The sequence below is a fragment of the Schistocerca piceifrons genome, chromosome X (genome assembly GCF_021461385.2).
Source record: "Schistocerca piceifrons isolate TAMUIC-IGC-003096 chromosome X, iqSchPice1.1, whole genome shotgun sequence".
In the NCBI taxonomy this organism is placed as follows: domain Eukaryota; kingdom Metazoa; phylum Arthropoda; class Insecta; order Orthoptera; family Acrididae; genus Schistocerca; species Schistocerca piceifrons.
In genome coordinates, this window is record NC_060149.1 from 465130043 (window position 1) to 465152454 (window position 22412).

The following is a 22412-nucleotide window of genomic DNA, read 5'->3' on the forward strand; positions in this document are numbered from 1 at the left end:
AAAAATCAGTTATGAAAATCGTCCCAAAACTTTGGCAAAAAGTGCTAGTTATTATTGTTAGCAACATTAATGATACAGAAAATTTTTAAATTTTAGAATTTGCAGATATAAGGAAATAATTGACTCTTAGCATATCTAAAGGCCACACTGGTGAAATTAGGTATATATTAACAAAACCAGGTATTTTACATGCAGTGGGCAGTTATTTATCACATACAGCGCATTACTTAATTACTTCACACCAGTAACACACATTTAGCACAAATAAGAAACAATTTAGGATATTTGAAACTAACAGATAATGTTTTCAACATGTGTTATCAGTATATGAATATTTGCTTCATAATTTAACCCTGTAAACACTGAAGGCAAAGTATCTCACTGGTACCTCAAGTTTCACAAGCTGAACTAAATATTTTGTTATACTGCAACTATTACTGAGAAGCAACTCAATTAGCTGAGCAACACAGACAATATGTACTGGAGTATTCTTATGCCAGAAGTAGAAAACACTCATACAACCCAGAGAGGAGTGATTGCCCCCCTCCCCCCCTCCCCACCCCATATCCCCTCTCGCAGATCAGGAAGGTCTGAGAATTTTGATGAGGGTGGGGGAGGGGGGGGTGGGGGGGGTGGGGGGTGAGAGGAGTGCATAGTGTGAGAGTGAAGCAAGCTCAATTATCAGCATACAAATTCTACAAAGGTAAATACATTATGAGTTTGCATACACTGAAGTTTTGGTACTGGGTACAGAGGTAAGAGGAGTAGTGGTCAGCAAGTAAGAAAGGAAACAGATAGAAGTTAAGCATGAAAGAATATTACTGAACTAACAAAGTGCTGGTAGCAAGTTCTCATGTTGTTAGATGGTAGGAGTAACAAACAGGTTTAAGACGTATCCATACTGTACTACAGGGAAGGAAGATTCAAGTTTAATGTCCTTTCAACATCGATGTCATTCAAGACAGAGTACAATTTTGGGTTGGGTAAGGATGGGGATGGAAATTGGCTGTGCCATTCCACAAGAACCATCCTGGTGTTTGACTTATGTAATTCAGATAAATCACAGAAAACCTAAATTGGATGGGCAGATGGGAATTTGAGCTTTGGTGCTCCTGAATTACATTGTAACTAGAATTCTTGAGAACAGGCACTTAATATCAACTCTAGCACCCACTGTATGATAGTATCAAAATTTTACCTGCTGTGAAAACTTGAAGACCACCTACATCTCTACAGATCATGTTGGAAGCAACATCCTGAATATAGGCAGTAAATAATAACAGTTGAAATTGTGGGTAAGCATATTTCACCAATGTATGAAAGTTTTCATGTATTATCATTCTTCTCAGTTATGTACAGTAATGATTTTCATAGGCCCATTTTTGATTATATAGGAATTATTTCTATAATAACTGCAGGGTATCTCAAACTTTCACAATAATAATTATTCTATATCAGAAGTATTAAAACAGCATTAAAAACGATGTCCAAGAAAAATTATAGAATTAATCAAGAATTCTGGAGCAAAACTTCAATGCTGACTGAACAAAATTTCACCAAGTGAGAAAAAATTCATGAAATGTGATCAGTGCAGCCATTAGAAAATGATGGCTTGGGCTGTGTTTCATGGTAAGACTACAGCCTTGTTGTGTTGGAAATACAAAAATATTGAGCAGTGATACACCCATAAAAAGTTATAGAATTAAGTGCAATGGGTAAACAGTCAAATGAAAAATCAGTCCAGTTAACTGTGAGCAACATGCAACTCCAAAATTTTGATTTTGTTACAGCAGGTTCATGGTGAAGATTTCATTCCACTATGAAGTAGAGTTTGGGTTCCTGGACAGTTTAATGGGAGTCACATTTAAAGTTCAAACAAAGTTGGCTAAAAGAATGCTATGAGATAACATTATCAAGAAAGAGAAAGCAGCAGCAGCAGCTGCAGCTGCTGCTGCAAGGGTAGGGCAATAAATAAAGGCAGATACATTAATAGGGATGTAAAACATTTTTCATAACACTGTTTTCATCATTTCACTCCCTCAGTTGCATAGAGGTGCAGTTATACACAATGGGGACAGAATAATAGAACCTGACCAAATGATGAGGAAACATTTGTAATAAGGTGCAACACTTTCAAATTCAGACAGGCCTTTACACACTGACAGTGTTGTTCATCTGTTTCACCAACATAAAATTGTTGGTGGAACTTCGTTTCTTTCCCTCTTATGAAGTCATAAGTGGCAAATATTTTCAGTCCTCAAATACTCTAGTGAAGTAGGTGGAGGGCAGTTCGAGAAGGTAGTTTCTGTTTGTTTTTCAGGACTGACTGACCGACTGACTGGCTGACACACACACACACACACACACACACACACACACACACACACACACACACACACGTTTATTTTTAGGCAGATGGAACATTAACAGTGACTGCCTAAAATTAATACAGTGTGGGAATGAACAGCAGGTAGGCAATCAAACACACAAATACCATGAACAACAACAATTTTAAGGTAATATTAATGTATGTTCAGTTTCATATAAGTAACATTGTAGTTTGAAACACAGGAACAATACTTTTACCTGAAACCAGAATAAAAGTCCTCATGCATGTAAGGTACTATATATTTAATAACATTTCTGATTTTTGACCAAGTACATTCACATGTACCCACTATCAGACAAATGAATTATACAAAATAATTGTCATTATAACCTTCTGGTAAGTGTCTGATGCATATTAGTAACTACTTTTCTTCCAATTTTTTAACTGTGTACTTCATATGATTCGCACCACTCTTGAGCGCTCCTTTGATGCATGTTGGCAACAATAGATCTCTTTATTCCATATTACATTAAGTTCACATATCTGTCTCTACTTCTGTATTATTGTCAGAAATCCTCCTGCCAATTTTCTTGTCCCACGGATAAAATTATGAATTACCTTATCAAATAAAATCAAACAGTAGTCCGAAAGAACAGATATTACACATTCAGATAACTGATTCGCCTCAACTAGCAATGAATCCACCACCTTCAGTGTGAATGCACAATTACATTCGACCTCCTGCAGGAATCCCAAAGTAGCAGTCATGGAGAACACAGATGGGGACTGCAGATAGGAGGTGCTTGATGGGACTGTGGGTCAGCCAGAAGGCACACTGAGATAGTATCCAAAGTTGCGACCAACACTGTGTCCAGATGACACAGCAGTTAACACAACTTCCTAGTAAGCAGGAGATTCCAGGTTTGAGTACCAGTCTGGCACACATTTTCATTCATCACTGCTGATTCCACATAAAGTCTCGATGCAGCTGACATTTCTTTCCTTTCCTTTTACTCCTCCCCACCTTCAATTTACATAATTAGTATTTAAGCCACAAAAGCTAGAGACAGCAATAACAATAGATCTGCAGTTACAATGTTGGTACATCTCTCTTTGTTCATTGAAGCAGTCAAAATCTGACTGACCACTAACCTTGATATGCGATATTCTCGAAATGACAATTTCTGAAAGTACCATATTTATGTGACTGAAATACAATGAGGAAGTGGACATCAACACAAAAAGCTCACCAGGAACACAGTGTAGCAAATTGTGTTGTCCCCTCTGTGAGCTGTTAACTAACTGTTGACAAAGGCATGCACCAATGGAAAGAGCGAAGGAATATGATGAAATAAGTTAAGGTAGTTAAAAACAACTTTCTGGTCACAACATTTCCACCTCTGATCAGAAAGATACGAAGAAGCAGTATTGAGGTGTTCCATATATGGAATTGTCTTCTGATACAGGGTTACCTATTCTGGTGAGAGATTGCTCTTGTTTGTTGTAACCACCACATACACAAATTTCAGTTCACCAAATTTTAATACAGTGTATTTTATACTCTAATGAAAAGGCAGCAGCATAATTTTGTGGGGATCTGTTCTTTATTTTAGCTGACCAGGAGATTAAAGTAGCATACACTTTAAATGTTCATGGATTGTCTGAGCTCCAGCCTAATGTTCTGTAACTCATATTTTAATGTGTGATTCCATTATCATCAATTCAGAATCCTTTCTTTGCTGACTGTGTGTCTTATGATCAATCATCAGTAACACAGAATATTTTTGTGTCCAGCATAAACTAAATGAAGTTAACAGAGCACTGAGAATGAATTAATTTATTCCTTGAATTACACCTTCATTACGGCCAACAGAAAGGCCTTGGGTGCCCTAAATCAATCAAAACACACACACACACACACACACACACACACACACACACACACACACACACACACACACACGCACACCTCTTCAAAAAAAAACAGAACCAATAACTTAATCTTGCCATGGCTAAACCATCTAAAAACGTCATTTCTATCCTCTCCTTTGCTTATGAACTTCAGTTCATACATTTAGTGACTCACAAGTGGTTTGGTGCAATGAAAAGAACCCAAAATCACTGCAGATCTGACAAAATTTTACACAGTGGTAATTAAGCACTTTTAGTACACCAACAACTATCTACAGAACTGGCAGTGAGTAACTGGTGCATACAGTATTAGAATTTCCTTCCCTGCTGAAAGAACAAGCAAGTTGTCATCTCCAGCTGCAACTAGAGGCTTGTGAGGACAGAGTGAGCAACAAAATTAATCAAACAAATCTTCTACAGACCCTTAACTGTACATTGAGTTTTTGCCTCCCTCGTGTATTTTGAAAACAAGACAGAGCAAGATGTGGGAAAACTAAGCCTCATATAGTTGTATATCCACAGTCACTTCTTTACCTCCTCACTGCATTCATGGAAAAACAGTGGAAGGGTGTGTTCCTCAAACCCACATTTTGGCTAACATACATGAATCACCCTCATAGAGACACACTTTGCAAGAGTACCAGTAAAAATATTCAAAAACCTTAGCATAAAATGTGGCACACGCTAACTTTCATTTTAATTCATGCTTTTCCTGAAGGTCTTTTTCAATTATAGGATAAAATTAATACAAAATTAAATTGTACTGAAAATAGAGCATATATCTGGCTGATTTAGGCACTGAAAAATTTATTGTTAACTGAGGATGCTTAGGATGCTTGCCAAATGCTCATACAAACTGTGTCCTCCATTACATAAGAACATCATAATAATTAAGTTGTTACATTATCCTGTATTTATATTTGCATCTAATACACAAGTCATATTTTGGAAAGAAAACAGAACAGGTGCCAATGGAACAATAAAACACTTCAGTTAATGCAAAAATTTGTTTCATTTCCATTTTTTATTACATTAAGGCTTTATTAGAACAGTGTTTGCCATTTCCCATCTTTTGTTCATCCTCTGATGATCTATGCTTCAAAATTTTAAGTTACATGGGGCTGCACACTGACAACAATGTTGTCAATGCGAAGTTGCAGTGCCAAAAATTTTAGTTAACAGCAAAGACACCTGCTAAGAACTGACACTTTGTGTAGAGATTAGCTTTTGGTCATAAACATAAACAAGTGTAAAACACTGGCATAAATAGATAGTAAGACCCATTATTGTTTGATTACGCAATTTGCAATGGAAATGGCCACAATTGTTGAACATCTAGAAGTACATATCTGGAGTTGTTTAAGTGGAATGATCACAGAAAACTAATTGAAGGAAAGGCAGATTCACTGGGAGAATCATCATGAAATTGAATTTACCAGAGGAGGAGGAGGTAGCTAACAGAACCCTTGTTTAACAAATTTTGGGTGTTACTCATCAGTATGGGACCATTACATAGAAGAGACAGAAGAGCCAAAGAAAAAAGGTACATTCTGTGATGCGAGCATTAAACTGCCACAGAAATGCTCAATCAATTTTAGTGACAGATGTTAAGAGAGGCATTGTGCATTATGAAGCTGACTGTTACAAGTCTCAGAGTGTGCATTTCAAGAAGAGTCAAGTAACACACTACTTCCTTCTGCATGTATAATGTAAAAGGACAATTATGTTAAAATCATAATTTTGAGCTCATATAAAGGCTTACTAACAGTTGTTCCTTCCATACATGATTTGCAAACAGAATGTAAAATAAAAGAAATAATGTGGTATATCTTGCACAGTGTAAGGTGGATAGTGGAGTACACAGGTAGGTGCAAATGTAATGACACCTTTAAGTATATGCTATTTGAAAGTGAGGAAGGGCAGTGCATCATTCAGTGGGAAAAACTTGCTAAGTAAATTTGTTTTGGGATTCAATAGAGGGGCAAAGAAAATCAAAGTAGCTCAAAATGCTGCAAAGACTATGGACAGAATACCAATGACAGGAACATGGTAAGAAAAGTTTTGTGTTAATTTGAAACACATCAAGCATTAATGAAGACACTCTGAACACTTTAACCCATGATGACCCTCATTGGTCAAACTAGGAATACCATTTAATAAGCTATTACAAGTGAATCATTGCATAAAGTTTGCATTCTATGAGGCCCAACAGCTTCATGTTTTATGTGATAAGCATAAACAAAAACCAGTGGGTAATCATTTGGTCACAACTAAGTAATTCTTAAACAATGTGCAAATCATAATATTAGAATACTGTTAATTGGATTAAAAATGCTGAAGTTATCTCCAGTCAAGATAAGAAAGTAATGACTGCATCTAACAAGAATGTAATCTTTCATAAAAAAAACTTTATATCCATATAATAGAAGGAAACATTCCATGTGGGAAAAATTATATATATAAAATCAAAGATGAGGTGACTTACCGAACGAAAGCGCTGGCAGGTCGATAGACACACAAACAAACACAAACATACACACAAAATTCAAGCTTTCGCAACAAACTGTTGCCTCATCAGGAAAGAGGGAAGGAGAGGGGAAGACGAAAGGAAGTGGGTTTTAAGGGAGAGGGTAAGGAGTCATTCCAATCCCGGGAGCGGAAAGACTTACCTTAGGGGGAAAAAAGGACAGGTATACACTCGCACACACGCACATATCCATCCACACATACAGACACAAGCAGACATATTTAAAGACCTCTTAAATATGTCTGCTTGTGTCTGTATGTGTGGATGGATATGTGCGTGTGTGCGAGTGTATACCTGTCCTTTTTTCCCCCTAAGGTAAGTCTTTCCGCTCCCGGGATTGGAATGACTCCTTACCCTCTCCCTTAAAACCCACTTCCTTTCGTCTTCCCCTCTCCTTCCCTCTTTCCTGATGAGGCAACAGTTTGTTGCGAAAGCTTGAATTTTGTGTGTATGTTTGTGTTTGTTTGTGTGTCTATCGACCTGCCAGCGCTTTCGTTCGGTAAGTCACCTCATCTTTGATTTTATATATAAAACTTTATATCCATTCACATGGCTTCATACTATGAACTAGATGGGACAAGGTGGTCTTTTTGTTAATATCTGTAACAAATATCTTATAGGAAGGGGGTGAAAAAATATTTCATTAAGCACTATGGCAGCAGAGTGAGGTTAAATTTCTACATTTCTACTGAGACAAAAACATCTTCACACAAACTTCTTTTATGGTGAGGATTACTGCAATCTGATTTGGCAGCTTTCTGAACTCTTAACCAGCAGATTACTTCAAGCATGGAATCAAGAAACTAACCAACAATAATAGGTAAACAGAGACAAATATAAAATCATTAATTCATTTCAATTAAATATCCTTCCTCACATTAAAAAAGCCATGAAATTTTGTCTGAACCGAGTACGTTCATTTCCATTTTTTTCCATCCAGCCATTCCTGTGCTCTATACCCAAACAACGCCAGGTAAGGACTAGTTTGGTACTTCAACAATGCAGAGAAGCACACCTGTATATAGGTTATTATTTTGATGGAGTCACATCTCCTACAGGCATTTTACAGCTCCTGTCAGCCCACCCCCCTCCCCTCCCCAAGGAGAAATTCGCATGTCCTTTGGCCTATATCTTGTGTATATCACTTGGTCAAATGTGACATCCTTTTTTACAGTGTTTGCCATCATGTAACTGAGGCAGAACGTTGGTACAAGCCTGATATTTATCTACATGTATGTGGAAAACTGCCTATAAAACACATCCAGGTTGGCCATCAACCAGCCCCCATGAGGTGGATTTGATCTGAGGCCAGCACACCTCCCAGTGTCCCAAAGCAGGCACTTTAACACTCTCTTATACATGGAGAGAGGAGGTTTATTTCATTTTTTTATCCTTGACAATTACCAAAGATTATATGTGCAATGTACACATTACTGAGTAATACCAAAGCCTTGCACCTGAACATAGCCATTTTACAACTAATTACCCCCTACAATATCAACAAAGTAACACACCTCACATGTTTTTAATCACATCAACTAGTTCAGTATGGCTAAATACCTATTTTTAAAACACTGACCAGTACCAAATTTTCTAATTAACTTTAAACACTGGCTGCAATAAGAAAGGTATGTTTAAATGAGAATTATTAATCTGAAAGATGACACTTTCTCTGTTACAATGTGTTATGATTTCATTATCTGACATGACTCATTATAAACTCATCAAACATAAACCTAAAATTCAAATATTATCTTACATATGTAACAGCTCAAAGAATATCCATATTCAGCAGCCACTGCACAAATCAAAGGCTGAAAAAGTTCAGCCAGGCAAGTTTTCACATATGGTATTAAAGCCAACAGGACCCTCTCCCTCATTTTGTCATGGTGAAGTGACAATGCTTTCGTCTACTTCCTGCCCTTTATATATCCTCCCTCCTCTTTCTTTTTATTTTATGCTTATAACAACTGCATCTCCTTTTGAAAGACACAAAGTGCACTTTCCTGAACATGCCTATTCAATTCATACTTCAGCTCTGCCTGCTCTGTTACTTTCACTATGTTTTATTACACTTCGTGGTATGTGGTCAGTTAAGGAATGGAGGACATCAATATCACAATTAGTTTCTTCTGTAGCTATACATACCATTTTGTAATACGTTAGCAGCAATACCAATGAAATTAAATACTTGTTAAAGAGAAAAATCAAATGGATTTTTTTTTCACCTTTCACGAGATACTGTTCTCAGACTCAATCCAAATAAAATCACAGGAATAAACTGCATTCCCTTTAGTACAAATCCATGTTACTTTGATACCTCTTTTGCTGATTATACATTCATGAAGGTCACTACATTGAGTGACTAAAGTCATGGGATACCTCTTAATATAATGTCAGATCTCTTTTTGCTGGGCATAATGCAGCAACTTGATGTGTAATGGACTCAGCAAGTCATTGGAAGTTCCCTGCAGAAATCCCTAGCCATGATGCATCTACAGCCACCCACAACTGCAAAAATATTTCTGGTGCAAGATTTTGCGCACAAACTGACCTCCCAATTATGTCCCATAAATGTTCATCTTCAGCAATCAGGGTGGCCAAATCATTCACGCAAACCGTCCAGAAAGTACTTCAAACCAATTGTGAACTATTGTGACCAGACGACATGGTACATTGTCATCCATAAAAATTCCATTGTTGTTTGGGAACATGAAGTTCACAAATAGCTGCAAATAGTATCCAAATAGCCAAACATAACCATTTCCAGTCAATGGTCAGTCCAGCTGGACCAGAGGAATGAGTCCATTCCATGTAAACACAGCCCACACCATTATGAAACCACCTTCAACTCACACAGGGCTGCATTGACGACTTGGGTCCATGGCTTCATGGGGCCTGTGCCACACACTAATGCTGCCATCAGCTCTTACCAGCTGACGTCAGGAGCCATCTGACCCGGCCACATTTTCCAGTCCAGAGTCGAAGTGATATGGTACACTGTAGGTGATGATGTGCTTTTAGCAAAGGCACTCTTGTCAGTTGTCTGCTGCCATAGCCCCGTAACACCAAATTTTGCCACACTGTCCTAATGGATAAGTTCGTCATATGTCCCACATCAGTTTCTGCAGTTATTTCATGCAGTGTTGCCTGTCTGTTAACACTGCCAACTCTACGCAAATACTGCTACTCTCTGTCATTAGGTGAAGGCCATTGGCTACTGCCTTTTACCCATGGTAAGAGGTAATGCATGAAATTTGGTATTCTTGACACACTCTTGACACTGTGGATCTTGGAATATTAAATTCTCTAATGAATTCTGAAATGAAATTTCTCCTGAATCTAGCTCCAACTACCATTTTGTATTCTAATTCCCATTATGCAGCCATAAGCACATCAGGAATCTCTTCATATGTATCACCTAGGTACAAATGACAGCTCTGCCAATGTACTGTCCTTTTAGACCTTGTGATTGTGATACTAGTGATATGTGTATATGTACATAACATGAACCTATGATTTTTGCCACCTCAGTGTATGTCAGGCTACCCTAAAAGCTACAAAATGTCATTTTACAGAATCATTCAAAATATGTGTAATTCAGGAATTTCAAATTGACAATTAGACCTAGAAAAAAAGTGAATGCATGACACTCTTTACAAATACTGCACAGGTTGTCAAACTGTCACCATGTCATGAAATAAATATTGTACAATGGATGTGTCATAAATTTGTTTCAGACTGGAAATCCAACCTAGACTTGCTGCTTTTTGTGAGCGGTCACCTTAACCATTACTCTATCTGAGCATCTGTATTTATTTCATCCCCATTATCTCTATTTATTTTATGTGACTGAATTCAGTTAAATTGGTATTGTGGCAGAGTAGGCTGTGAGTCCACATTATATCTGCGCCTCCTTTGGTCCTGTTACAGTATGGTGAAACATTTGTGTTTGTTCAGAAGGAATAGGAAGAAACAATAACAATGAAAGATCTAGTATGCCGGCACTTACACTCTGATAACTTTAAATTTTAAGGCAACTGATCCTGAAAAGTTAGATAGTCAGATTCAATTCCCATGCTGACATAATTTTTTTATTTCTCACAAAAAATGTATTCAGTACATCAAAGTTCAGTATTTCTGAGTGTTACTCCACTGGTATCATTTAATGTCATTGTATCTTAACTGATTTCATCTACATTACTTCCATTCATCCCCTATTGCTGAATTCAATTTAATTGGTAAATACTTCGTATGTTTTTCCATTTCCTTGCCAGCACCAATCTTGCATGACTTAGCTTTTACTTCAAACAATGGAGCTCGTTGCTGGCACCTATGTTGCTCTGTGTGAGAAAATCTGTTTCTATTACAACCATATGGAGATATATTAGGACTATGTTGCAAGTTTGAATCATCAGCATCTGTCAATGATCTTTAGTAAGATGAGCTAAGGAATCTGTGAGATGCAATGAACATTAACACAAGCACTTAACTTAAATTTTACTATACCAAGAACAGAACAGATGAAAAAATTGTTTTACAGTGGAGTGTTTCACTAAATGCTATGAACGAAAATCCCTTGACTGAGATACAAATTTATGGGTATTTTCTGCTAGTTTAAAAGTGTCAACACAGTTTACATACTGCATTGACCAGTAAACACAAATGACTGTGGGACAAGAAAACAAAAAACAAAAATGATATTCTCGCACCTACTGAAAACTGGAAAAGTTTTAGTTAAATGTACAAATGTACCAACCAGCTCCATACAAATTATAATGAAGATGACATTTAGAAACATCAGGCTGAATTATGATGGATACTCCAATGATGTTTGAGAATTGCTCTCAGGTTTTCAATAAAAATTCTCTGAATGTAACCATGTAGCTAATAAGCCAGAGGTATGTAAATTATTCATAGCAAATATTTTAAAGTAAGCATTTTATAAGCGTGTATGAAATTTATGATTTCTATCTAATAAGTTTTTGGTTAAATATGACTCAATTATCAGAAAATTGTCAGTATCCTCTTAATGCCAGGAACATAATTAAACTGACCATGAAGATATGAGCAAATAAAGCAAGTAATGTGGCCACATGCAAGCATGACATATGTGAGGTGTTAGTTACAGTCAAGCATTAATATTACAATTTCCCAGCCCAGTGCAAGAGATATGTGAGCTTGCCTACCTTGCCAACCTACAAATTCTCCGCCTTCACCTGGAGGAAGACAGAAAACATGAGGCAATCAGTTCAAAGAATTTATAAAATTATATAGGGGAGCATAATGCCCATTTACTCAACGTTAAAATACATCACTATTATGTATTTTTCCATCTTTCTTTTTTTCTCAAGCACACATATGAGTATGATTTGTGTTGGGTGTTATGAAAAGTATAATCAATAACTGTGCACAGATTACTTTACATTAAAAGTCTGAGACAGATTTTTCATGAAGTACTCTGACACACATTCATTTCCAGGAGGGGAGAAAGTTGAGAAGGGAAAAAGCTGATGATTATTAAATACCAATAGGATATACTCGTAGCAAAAGAATAGCATCTATAATAGCACATAAAAAATTTAAAATGTGACTGAGTAAATATGGGAAATAAGAATAAACCTGAAGATACTCTTGTTTCATGCCTGGATCATTAATTCCTCTTATTATAGAGTACCTGTTATGATCCTTATTTTCCCACAAATTAAAATGTGTTTCATTATACGTGTAAAAAGCATAAACATTATATGAAATAAATTGTCAAAATGCAAAGAGAAATTATTCCTTTTACATGGAGATGGGTGGAATATGCAGAAAAAGTATAAGTCCATGAAGGAAACCTCATGCAAAAAAAAATCATGAGCAATTAATTTACATGCAATCTCAGAATTATTTCCTTGCTTCTTAATATGCAAATTTAAAATTTTTTTTTGGTAAGTTTTGACCCCTCTTATTTCATTCAACCAGTTTCTTTCAGGTAATCAGCACAGTGACTTCATAACTCTCAATGACACCATTTCCTACTAGCAGTAAACCCATGTTACTAGCTGCAGCACATTGCTTGATGGCACTGAAAATCTTTACAATACTGTGTGGAAATTGAGAATAGGAATCAATGTCTAGAAATCTTATCCAATAATGTTACAGAGAATCAAAAGTAGAGAGACCAGATCACTATGTTCCAACTAACTAAATTGAATTATTTTCTCAGGTGCACTTTTCTGAATCTTGTTTATGAAACCCCAATGGAATCACAAGGACTTAATTAACATGCTACATTCAGCACTTGAAAATGTCCAGATTACAACAGGCATCTTTAAGAAAGTGTGTCAGTTGATGGTACACATGAGCCAGGCATGCTTCAATTCTGTATGCAGGCAGTTTGAGAAGTTCATTGATCTTTTTTTTCCATTTTAATTTAGTATTTGTTTGAATAGTAGCGCTCACATATTTAGAACATTTTTTGTGCACGTATTTGTGGACCACATCAACTCATTTCTTGTCATGCAATGTTTGTATTTATGTTTAATGTCCAAGACACTAAAGAAAAAGATTTACTTTTCCAAGTCTGTACAAGTATCTGGACTACATGCCGAATTTTCCAGTGGCAAAAGACACTTTTCCTTAACTTTTCCATGTATGTTCAGCAGTGTAATTGGATCAAATTTCTTGAGATAGTTTCCTTTCCTCAACTTGTCTTCTATTCTCTAACTTTAAATTTTTAGTATAGCTCTGAAATAACCTATATAAAAGATGAAACTCATTAACTAATGAAGGCTTCAGTTTCTTTCCTCATATTTTAGTTCAGAACAAACTAAAAGTATGATTAACTAATACCAAGTTGCAACAGGGAAAAACAACAATAATCTATGTGTACAGTAAGTGACATTTTATCTGCCCTTATGTATTTAATCCAGTACTTATTACCACCAGAAACTTAACAAAACCACTGATCGTGTTATGCATACTTTTGTTTTAAATAAATGCAATTATGATAGACCATTATTGCCATCACAATTTGAAGGACAAACAGTTGCAACAGAAATTGGCAACAGTGTGCTGAATTTTTATTTACTCATTATTCATGATAATACAGCAACCGAGACCAGAAAAACTGGTGATTTAGTTTCATTCTTCCATTCTCTATCTCTCACCGAGTTTCTTTGTTCTCTCTCTTACAATCTTCATGTTCCTGTTTTCATTTTTAGCTAATGTAAACATCTTGTTCAAACTATTTCTTCTCTTCAGCAATAAATTGTGATGTTTTGTAACACTGGTAGTTTGTCAACAGCAGTATTGTTTGCCTGAACTTTAATAATCATCTTTTCTTTCATTTTCTGGCTCCATTTTTTTATCTTTTCTAGGAGGGTGCCTCCAAATGTTTGAAATTAAGTTTATGTAGATTACAAGCATAGTCCAAAATTTTCACTTAGCACTCAAGTGGATAAGATTTTCTGTTGACTGTATCTATGTTCACACTGAGCATTCCAAGAACTGAATTCAGATGTCAGGTGAGTGTATTTCATAAGACATCAAAAACACAACACATCAGATTCTTGAACATTTATGTGAAAAAAAAATTTATAAAATGTATTTTCAGTATCTCCCAGAACATTAACTATACAGAATATAGAGTAATTATATGCATTCTGACCATAATGACAGCTACAATAAAATGTAACAAATCTGTTTAAACAAGGAAACAATATTTTTAATAAATAACTTGTCATTTGAGCTAACAGTTCCAGAGCAGATCAATTTTAGCTGAAGTTAATTTTCTTTCTCTTTATCACAAAATTGGCTCTGTTACTGCCACAACCAAATGCTTCCATTCATCACTAACATTTGTGTTATGAAGCTTCAGTGTAATATACCGAGTTTCTGGTAATTTATGTGCAAAAAATAAGATCCAAATAAAACAATAGGTTTTAATGCTTATGAAGACCAATCTTACATGAAATACTATCAGTCATATAAAGTTAACTGTATATTAACTTGAAAGAACATTATTTATAATGATAAAGAATGAAGTTAGAAATTTTTTATTCATTCTAAATTTGGAACAATGTAAGCCAAAGCATTTTAAATATTACAAGTCATAACATATTTGTATACCTTGCCGTGATGGATCCATACTGTTTGGCAGCATGGGTTGTCCAGGAGGCTAGAAAATATCAAAAGGTTTATTTAAAAATCACATCATGAAACTAAGAAAAATTACTAGACTTAATTAAAGTAAAACCAAATTCCTTTTTTTTCTTATTTACATCTTGGTATCCATGTTGTGAATGAAATTAATATGCTGAAGTAAATGACTGAGGATTCATCACATGGAGAAGGAATTCTTTACAACAGAATGTGGAAACATATTGAAGTAATGAAACATGTACCAGATATCTGAGAAATGAGACAAATCAGAACTCTGTAATTCTGACATGAGGTTAAAAATTACTAAAGTAATAATTCTGTGAAGATCTATGGCCTGGTGCACATCTTTCAAATGGACACTACTTTGGCAACTTCCATGTCCCTAACCTACCCCAGTAATCTTATTAGGGAAAGGGAACCCTGTGTTAGTCATGAATAATTAGTACATCATTCGGAAATAAAATGATTTGATCCCATATGATTTTACCTTCTAGGCACAGGCTTCACCAATGGACTACTACACCAAACCATTATTAATGTGATCTCATTACATATAAACTCCACAAAACATTGACAAGATCAGCTGAACTTAAGCATATCTCAAAAATATACAAATACTCTCCAAAATCATCTCTTAGGTGTTATAAAAATTGATCTGTGCTTTACTGGATGTGTTTACAGAGAATTTTCTCAGGTGAAAGTAATTTCATGTAGCAGAAATATCTTAGACATCTTCAGGCCTTCTACGCATCCTTTGAAATACGAAAAAAGAGACTTTACCAACTTGAACTACCAAGTTCTGTTTGTACAAAAACTTTTATCACTGTACATATTTAATACTTATTTAAAAGTAAATTACATTAACATGAAATCCACAACCATGAAATCCACAACCAATGAATTATAGAATAAGAAGTCACCAATATTACATCAGGTACACTGAAGATGCTACAATAGTTTTAATTGTTTCATCACTAACATGGGTAAATTAAGTAAGCTCATACTAAAGACCCAATGCTAGAATTATATATGATGCATGGTTGTCTTTCCTGAAGGGGCATGCATGGGCATGCATCAGTCATACCTCCCAATCCCTTAAGTGCCCAAATTCATCCAGGATTATGCACGTTACTTTAAACATAAGAACAGACATTCCATTAGTGTCAGCATTTTAATACTGGCATATCACATCTTTTTCCCATTAGTCAAGTGACTCTTCTGCAGCATTTTAGAAGATCCTTTCATTTTTGTAATGAATAGGTGACTTCAGTTCAAGTAAAAACTGCTCATCAACTGTTTCATGCAATGCCCAAGTCAATATAAGATGCCATATTGGTTCTCATTAAAATCTAATTTTGTTTGAAGTGTAATATTTTGTATCCCTCAGATAGAAATTTGGTGCAACTGTGCCTTGGAGAAAGAGAAGAAACTAAATCTGTTTAATGTTTTGAACATGGCTGTGATCAGCAACTGTAATTAATTACAATGTCACAAATTTCTAGCCAACCAGTTGCAAATAGGATTTAAAATTCTTTAACGAGTTTTCAATGCCAACTAGGGGCACCTTCTTTAGAAGAAACTGTTACCTTACTTAACAATATCACAGGAAGGTACATTAATAGCAGGTACACATTAGAAAAAACAATTTTGACAAATTAAATTGCATAAAGTGTTTGTTCTAATGCCTACCTGCTACTAATGTACCTTCCTGTGATATTGTTAGGTAAGGTAACAGTTTCTCCTGAAGAAGGTGCCCCTAGTTGGCGTTGAAAACTAGTTACAGAATTTTGAATTCTATCTGCAAGCAGGTGGATGAAAATTTGTGACATTGTAAATCTGTTTATTTTAAAAGTGTTTTGGGATAACTACACGACAGGTTTCATGCTTCACAAACTTGCTGTGAAAACAGTGCATCATCTAGTCATTAGCATGCCAATGACTGATTTGTGTATGGAATGTGATGTTTCAAAACAAAGGTAAATTAAATGCAAATCATAATCCATTAAGAGGACTCCATAGCCACAACTAGATGAAAATAAAAAGAAGAACAAACAACATTTTTCATATTCTAAACTGTAAATGCATGGAGATGTGAGGCCCGACCTGAACCCAAATCAACAACTTTGCGATGAGTTAAAATGTCGACTTTGTTCCAGACACCAGCATCAAAGAATGTCCAACATCACCACTTCCTCTGTTTTCCGTTCTTGAGGAAGAATGGACTGCCATTCCTCCACAAACATCCAGACATCTCACTGAAAGTGTCCCTGCAGAGTTGAAGTTGCTGTAAGGGGAGGGTGCATCCCACCTTAATGTCCATTAGTACGTGTCCAGATACTTTTGACCAGATAGTGTATATGTGACATATGCTTTGACAGTGATGCATTTCAGGAACAACTGGACAGCTTATGGTTTTACACAGTGATGACTGGATACAGCAGCAAGCAATATTACAGATACAACTGCTACCCTGACCTTTTATTTTGCCTGAAATCTCTTCCACTGAACACATATACAGTATAATAGGGTGGCAATTTCTCACAGTCCTATAGCAACCACTGTTGATGCTTTGTGGACTGTAATATAAACTGTATGAAGTGATATTCCTCAGGAACCATGCCACAATGTCTTGTGACTGTAATTGCAGTGTATTAATGCTTCACACCAATGTGTTTTCTTGAACTCTGTGCTTACACACTGGCCTATAATCCTAAAATTTTGTTCACTACTGTATAACTTATGTAATTTACAGAGTTTGTCTCATTTAGTTGTATCCTTCTTGGTGTTGCAGTTTTCACAAATGTTCATCAGAATTTTGTATGCTGATTGTATAACTGCACCGAGGATGAAAACGAAAATATTGTTGACATTTTGAGACATACAAAGAGGTATGCATGTATACAGGCATAAACTGTTCTAGCCTCGTGCAGCCTTGAACTGGTGTAAACATCAACTTGCATACTCAGTTTGATTGGTACAGCAGTATACTAAAAACTTAACTTCTACCGTCCCATTCACAATACTATTATAGAACTACGAACATAAGGAGACTAGCATCAGATGTGAACACACTATTTTTATGAGAAAGACGTAATAACAATAACAACTAAAAATGGAATAAGTTGAGTATTTATAATGAACTTTCAATCACATTGAATAAAAGTATGAAGAAAGAGAGGAGTGCCAAAACTCAAAACCGGAATTACTTTTGTGAGTACAGGAAATTTAATACCTAACCACATTTATGAACAGAGATAACGAAGTTCTTATACATGTCTGACTCTACACCTCCTCTATGTGGTGAATAGCAACCAATTGCAGATGTATAGTTCAGTGACATGCAGGGGTGTGAACAACAGTAATGACAGTGCAAACAGAAAACACTATGCTTGTCCGCAAAATTTTTAGGCTCTACACACCACAAGCTCTTCAGCTTCATAAGAAACGAAATTTTGAGTACATGGCATTATTTCAGGAAGGAAAAAAAATAGAACACAGTTTACAAGTAAAAACCATTTTCACAGAAGTTACTGGATATTGTTATTTGGTTATGCACCACAAAGGAAAAAAATTCAAGTATTTCATAACAAGAGCACAGCAATATGTCAAAGAAGAACAGAGATAGTGACAAATTAAAAATAAATATGCTGGAAATTTTAAACATACCAATGTTTAAGGGAATTGAAAATTAAATGAGTGAAAAAATGAATCTTGTTATAAATGATGAAACAAGTGTAAGTAATGGAATTCGTGGAATTCAGTCACAGTTAATAGCCAACTCCACTCTAAGAACATTTAAGGGCTGAAAAGTTGGTGGCTCCATGCACAAAAGAATCTTAAGTTCTCATCCCACAAGAAAATGTATATGCAAGTTAAAGTTTTGAACCTGCACACTGACACACAGTCTTGTGATTAGAAATTACAGTTGTCACCTCTCTTTATCTTAAAGGCTGAATCAGAATGAAAATTCTTACTATAAATACCACGCAATGGTTATAAGCTCCGCAAGTCCCAATAAATATTGTGACATTAACCACAGACGAATAGGTAAACTGCTCTAGTTTCATGAGATTACTTTATACCTTACACCCACTCCTTCAGAATCAAAGGCCCTATTTAACAATTTTTGTCGCATAAAGTGTTCATATAAAACATTATGCCATTAGAAAGCAGGGAGAAAGGGATATTGGTATTTACTCTTCTGTTGATAAAGTCATCAGGGACTGGTCACAAGCTTTCATATTCCTTTTAAATAAAGAATTCCTGCATATACCCCCCACCCATGCACCCACCCACCTAATGTCCACTGGGCTAACCATCATGCCAGCTCATTCACTTTGGTGTTAGTAAAATTATTCCTTCCAAATAAATAAAAATACTTCTACTGCAGATTAACTCAAATGAATTAGTTCATTTAATAATGTTTTATGTAAGTGAATGTAAGTACTTGTACCACAGTTTCCTCATTCTCACAGCCATGAAACAATCTCTATATTTCCATTCCATAGGAACTCAGGAGTCACATACTGCAAAGCCATCAGGGATTCTGAACAGAAAATTTAACATCTATGTGTCTGAAGTACATTCTCAAACACAGACATGCAAAAAGTATCAACTGTGTATTTTATTACAAATATTATCTGAGAGCAGAATAAAGTTCTTTACTGCATCATGCAAGATGTCAGTACTGCACGTACTTTACGTATAACTGTAACTGAAAGTTGGATCATATTTATCTAAATATAAGGAGCAAACTATACATTTCACTGTCGAATTCTAGTTCACTGTCATACTTCAGAGAGAACAAATAACTGCAGCACATAACTGACTAAAGATTAAGTTGTAGTGAGCTGACACAGAAGGCACTGAAATGGAAGCACTTTTGTGTGATCCTTTTGTGGTTTGAAAATGGGTATATGTGTAAGAGCTAAGTGCATTTGGTATCCTTCATGATCATGGTCATAGTCTTTTTAAATAGACAAAGGCATGGACGAATCTCTTTACACAATGAATGATAGTATGGGAATCCTGCAAGTTATTATTTGTAAAGAACCTGTTCTGTGACTGGTGCATGAATATGGAGGTTACCTAGCATACACCACCACATTCAGGTTACTATCAAAATTGGATTCTTGCCAAATTCTATAATCTTATTATGCGCCTCTCCATGTAAGCTGGATTTGCCACATAAGACACTCATCCATCAAAAGCAAAAGCAATACCTATGCAAAATTTTAAATTTTGTAAAGTAATTCAGGTGAGTAGCCAACTGTAGGTATTTACAGGACCTTGTTGCCGTATAACAATCAACCCTTTTCTGACTGGTGTTTGTAAGGAGTTACGAATGCAGGCACATGAGTCCATCTAATAGCCTACTTATGCCATTCCTTTCTCTTACCAGAAATGAAAGAAAGCAATCATAGTCCTAATGATGTATTCCTGAGCAACCTTCTCAAAAATACTAAAATAAATGCAAAGAGCAAATTGATATAACAGTCAACATGGAGAAAAATATATTTGAAGATGTGTTCAAAAAAAAAAAAAAACTGACTGACAGATACATTATGAAGAAAAATGATGTGGAATATAGAATGGGATGATAATCAGTATTTATTAATTTGCATCACACATTGTCCTTTCAGTCACCATCATTATTTCCTTTCTCTTCTTAGTGGCTGTTTTCTGCTTACAGTGTGTTGTTTGTACATTATATCAAATGGTGGTAATGCTGGTACATGCCTGTAACGGCAGAATTTCAATTCAGAGTACTACAGAAAAATTAAATGACAACAGAATTATGATATATTTATTAAGAAACACTATGTATCCAAAATATTCAGGTTACTCCTATTATATACACAATCAATGGGGACCCACTGAATAAAAAACTCTTAAAAGCATGAAAGCACGACACGGCTTTAAACATTGGTTGGTGAAATACTCTACTGACCATTTGCATGACTTATCAAAATGATGTGAAACAAGTCTGTAATGTGCAAGGGTAATGTGTGTATGGCTACATGTTGGCCATATTCAGGTTATACAGCACAATGGTTACATTTGAATAAGAATGAATATCTTAGTCTTTACTGCAGCTCTTATACCTATTCATACACCAAATTTAAAGGCTTCTTCTGTTTTTAGGTAACATACGTGGCATCCCACCAGATGTATCAATAGATTATGCCATATCATCGATATGCCACTCTACACTTGGACAGTTCACGGGACCAATAATGCTCATGAACAATGTGTCATTTATTTTGTTTCAATATATTCAGGAAGTGTCAATAAATAACTTTTGTGTTCCGAATTGAAGACCACAAAATTAGAGATAAGGAGGTTCCAGTTCAGTTCAATAGGATAGCTATCATGGATGTAAAAATCTTTGGACTTGTGGTAACAGCAGCTTAATCAACATCAGCAACTGACAACATTTGCACAGCTCAGCTCACTAGCAGCTGCAAGCCCTGTCAGCTATTCCAGCTTTCCAGCCATTTAACGAAGTGCACGAGGACTAGGACATTTACCAGAAGTTGTTAGCATTACATTCCCAGGCTACATGAGTTTTTTTTCCCTATCCACCAGCCCCATTTCCATGATCTCATACAGCCCCCTGGCTGAACCTTAAGTTACCCCTTTTGGAGATTACTGCTTTGTTGACAGAACATTTTTCTACTGAAATAGATGTGGCTGCAGCTGGATTAGAATTTTTGCAACATCACAAATACAACTGAACGCTTTGTCACAAACATTTAAAGGTTGAGTAGAAAGTGCAAATTTGTGTTTCCTTGTGGTTGATCATATGCAGGAAGTTTAATTATCGGTGTCTCAATTCGTCTTGCCCCTGACAGAAGTGTATGCACATAAACGTTATGTCAGTCAGATACATTGTTAGGAGAAGTGTTGCATATAGCACAAACTTTTGAAAATTTTCAAGTTACCCAGCAAATTTCTTCACTTAAAATTTTCAGATTGGCAGGCCACGGTCAGTACATAAAACTTTCCCCTAATGTTTATCCTCTGGCTGCAGACAAAATCCTCAGAGGCGAAGGATGTCTCCAGCAGTCCAAGACAAAACATTAGGGGAAGTTTTACATATCAACCATGGACAGTCAGCCCAGAAGTTTTAAGTCAAATGAATACTGGCTATGAAAGCCTACACAGTATTATTACTCAGCAAATGTTCTCCAATGACTTCGATATGCCTATGCTGTACCCAGTGAGGACCAACACACTGCAACAGTATTTGCCTTCCAGTTTTTAAATGATAATACACATTTTGCATGGTGGTGGCACACCTGCCCTGTTTTACTCCACCTCATTTGGTTCATAGGCATCAGACATGACATTTTTGGTTATTGTCTAGTTCCAACAGTTTCGCTATACAACCATGTCCTGCATGTGACCATTATGACACAACACGTCCACAGAGTTCCTGTAAAAGACCACATAGTGGAACTACGTCAGAATCTGACATGTGCCCACTCCGTGATA

At 35.9% G+C, this 22412-nt stretch overlaps 1 protein-coding gene across 6 annotated transcripts in view; it reads right to left on the reverse strand.

Annotated features, from left to right (window-relative positions):
* Positions 1-22412, reverse strand: part of LOC124721164 (single-stranded DNA-binding protein 3) — a 386116-nt gene that overhangs the window by 19716 nt on the left and 343988 nt on the right. For all 6 annotated transcript variants that reach the window (XM_047245997.1, XM_047245995.1, XM_047245993.1 and 3 more), the window contains 2 exons: positions 14883-14931; positions 11957-11986 (listed from right to left, as the gene is read on the reverse strand). In XM_047245997.1, the coding sequence (XP_047101953.1) occupies positions 11957-11986; positions 14883-14931 (79 nt within the window). The remainder of the gene's footprint in view (positions 1-11956; positions 11987-14882; positions 14932-22412) is intronic.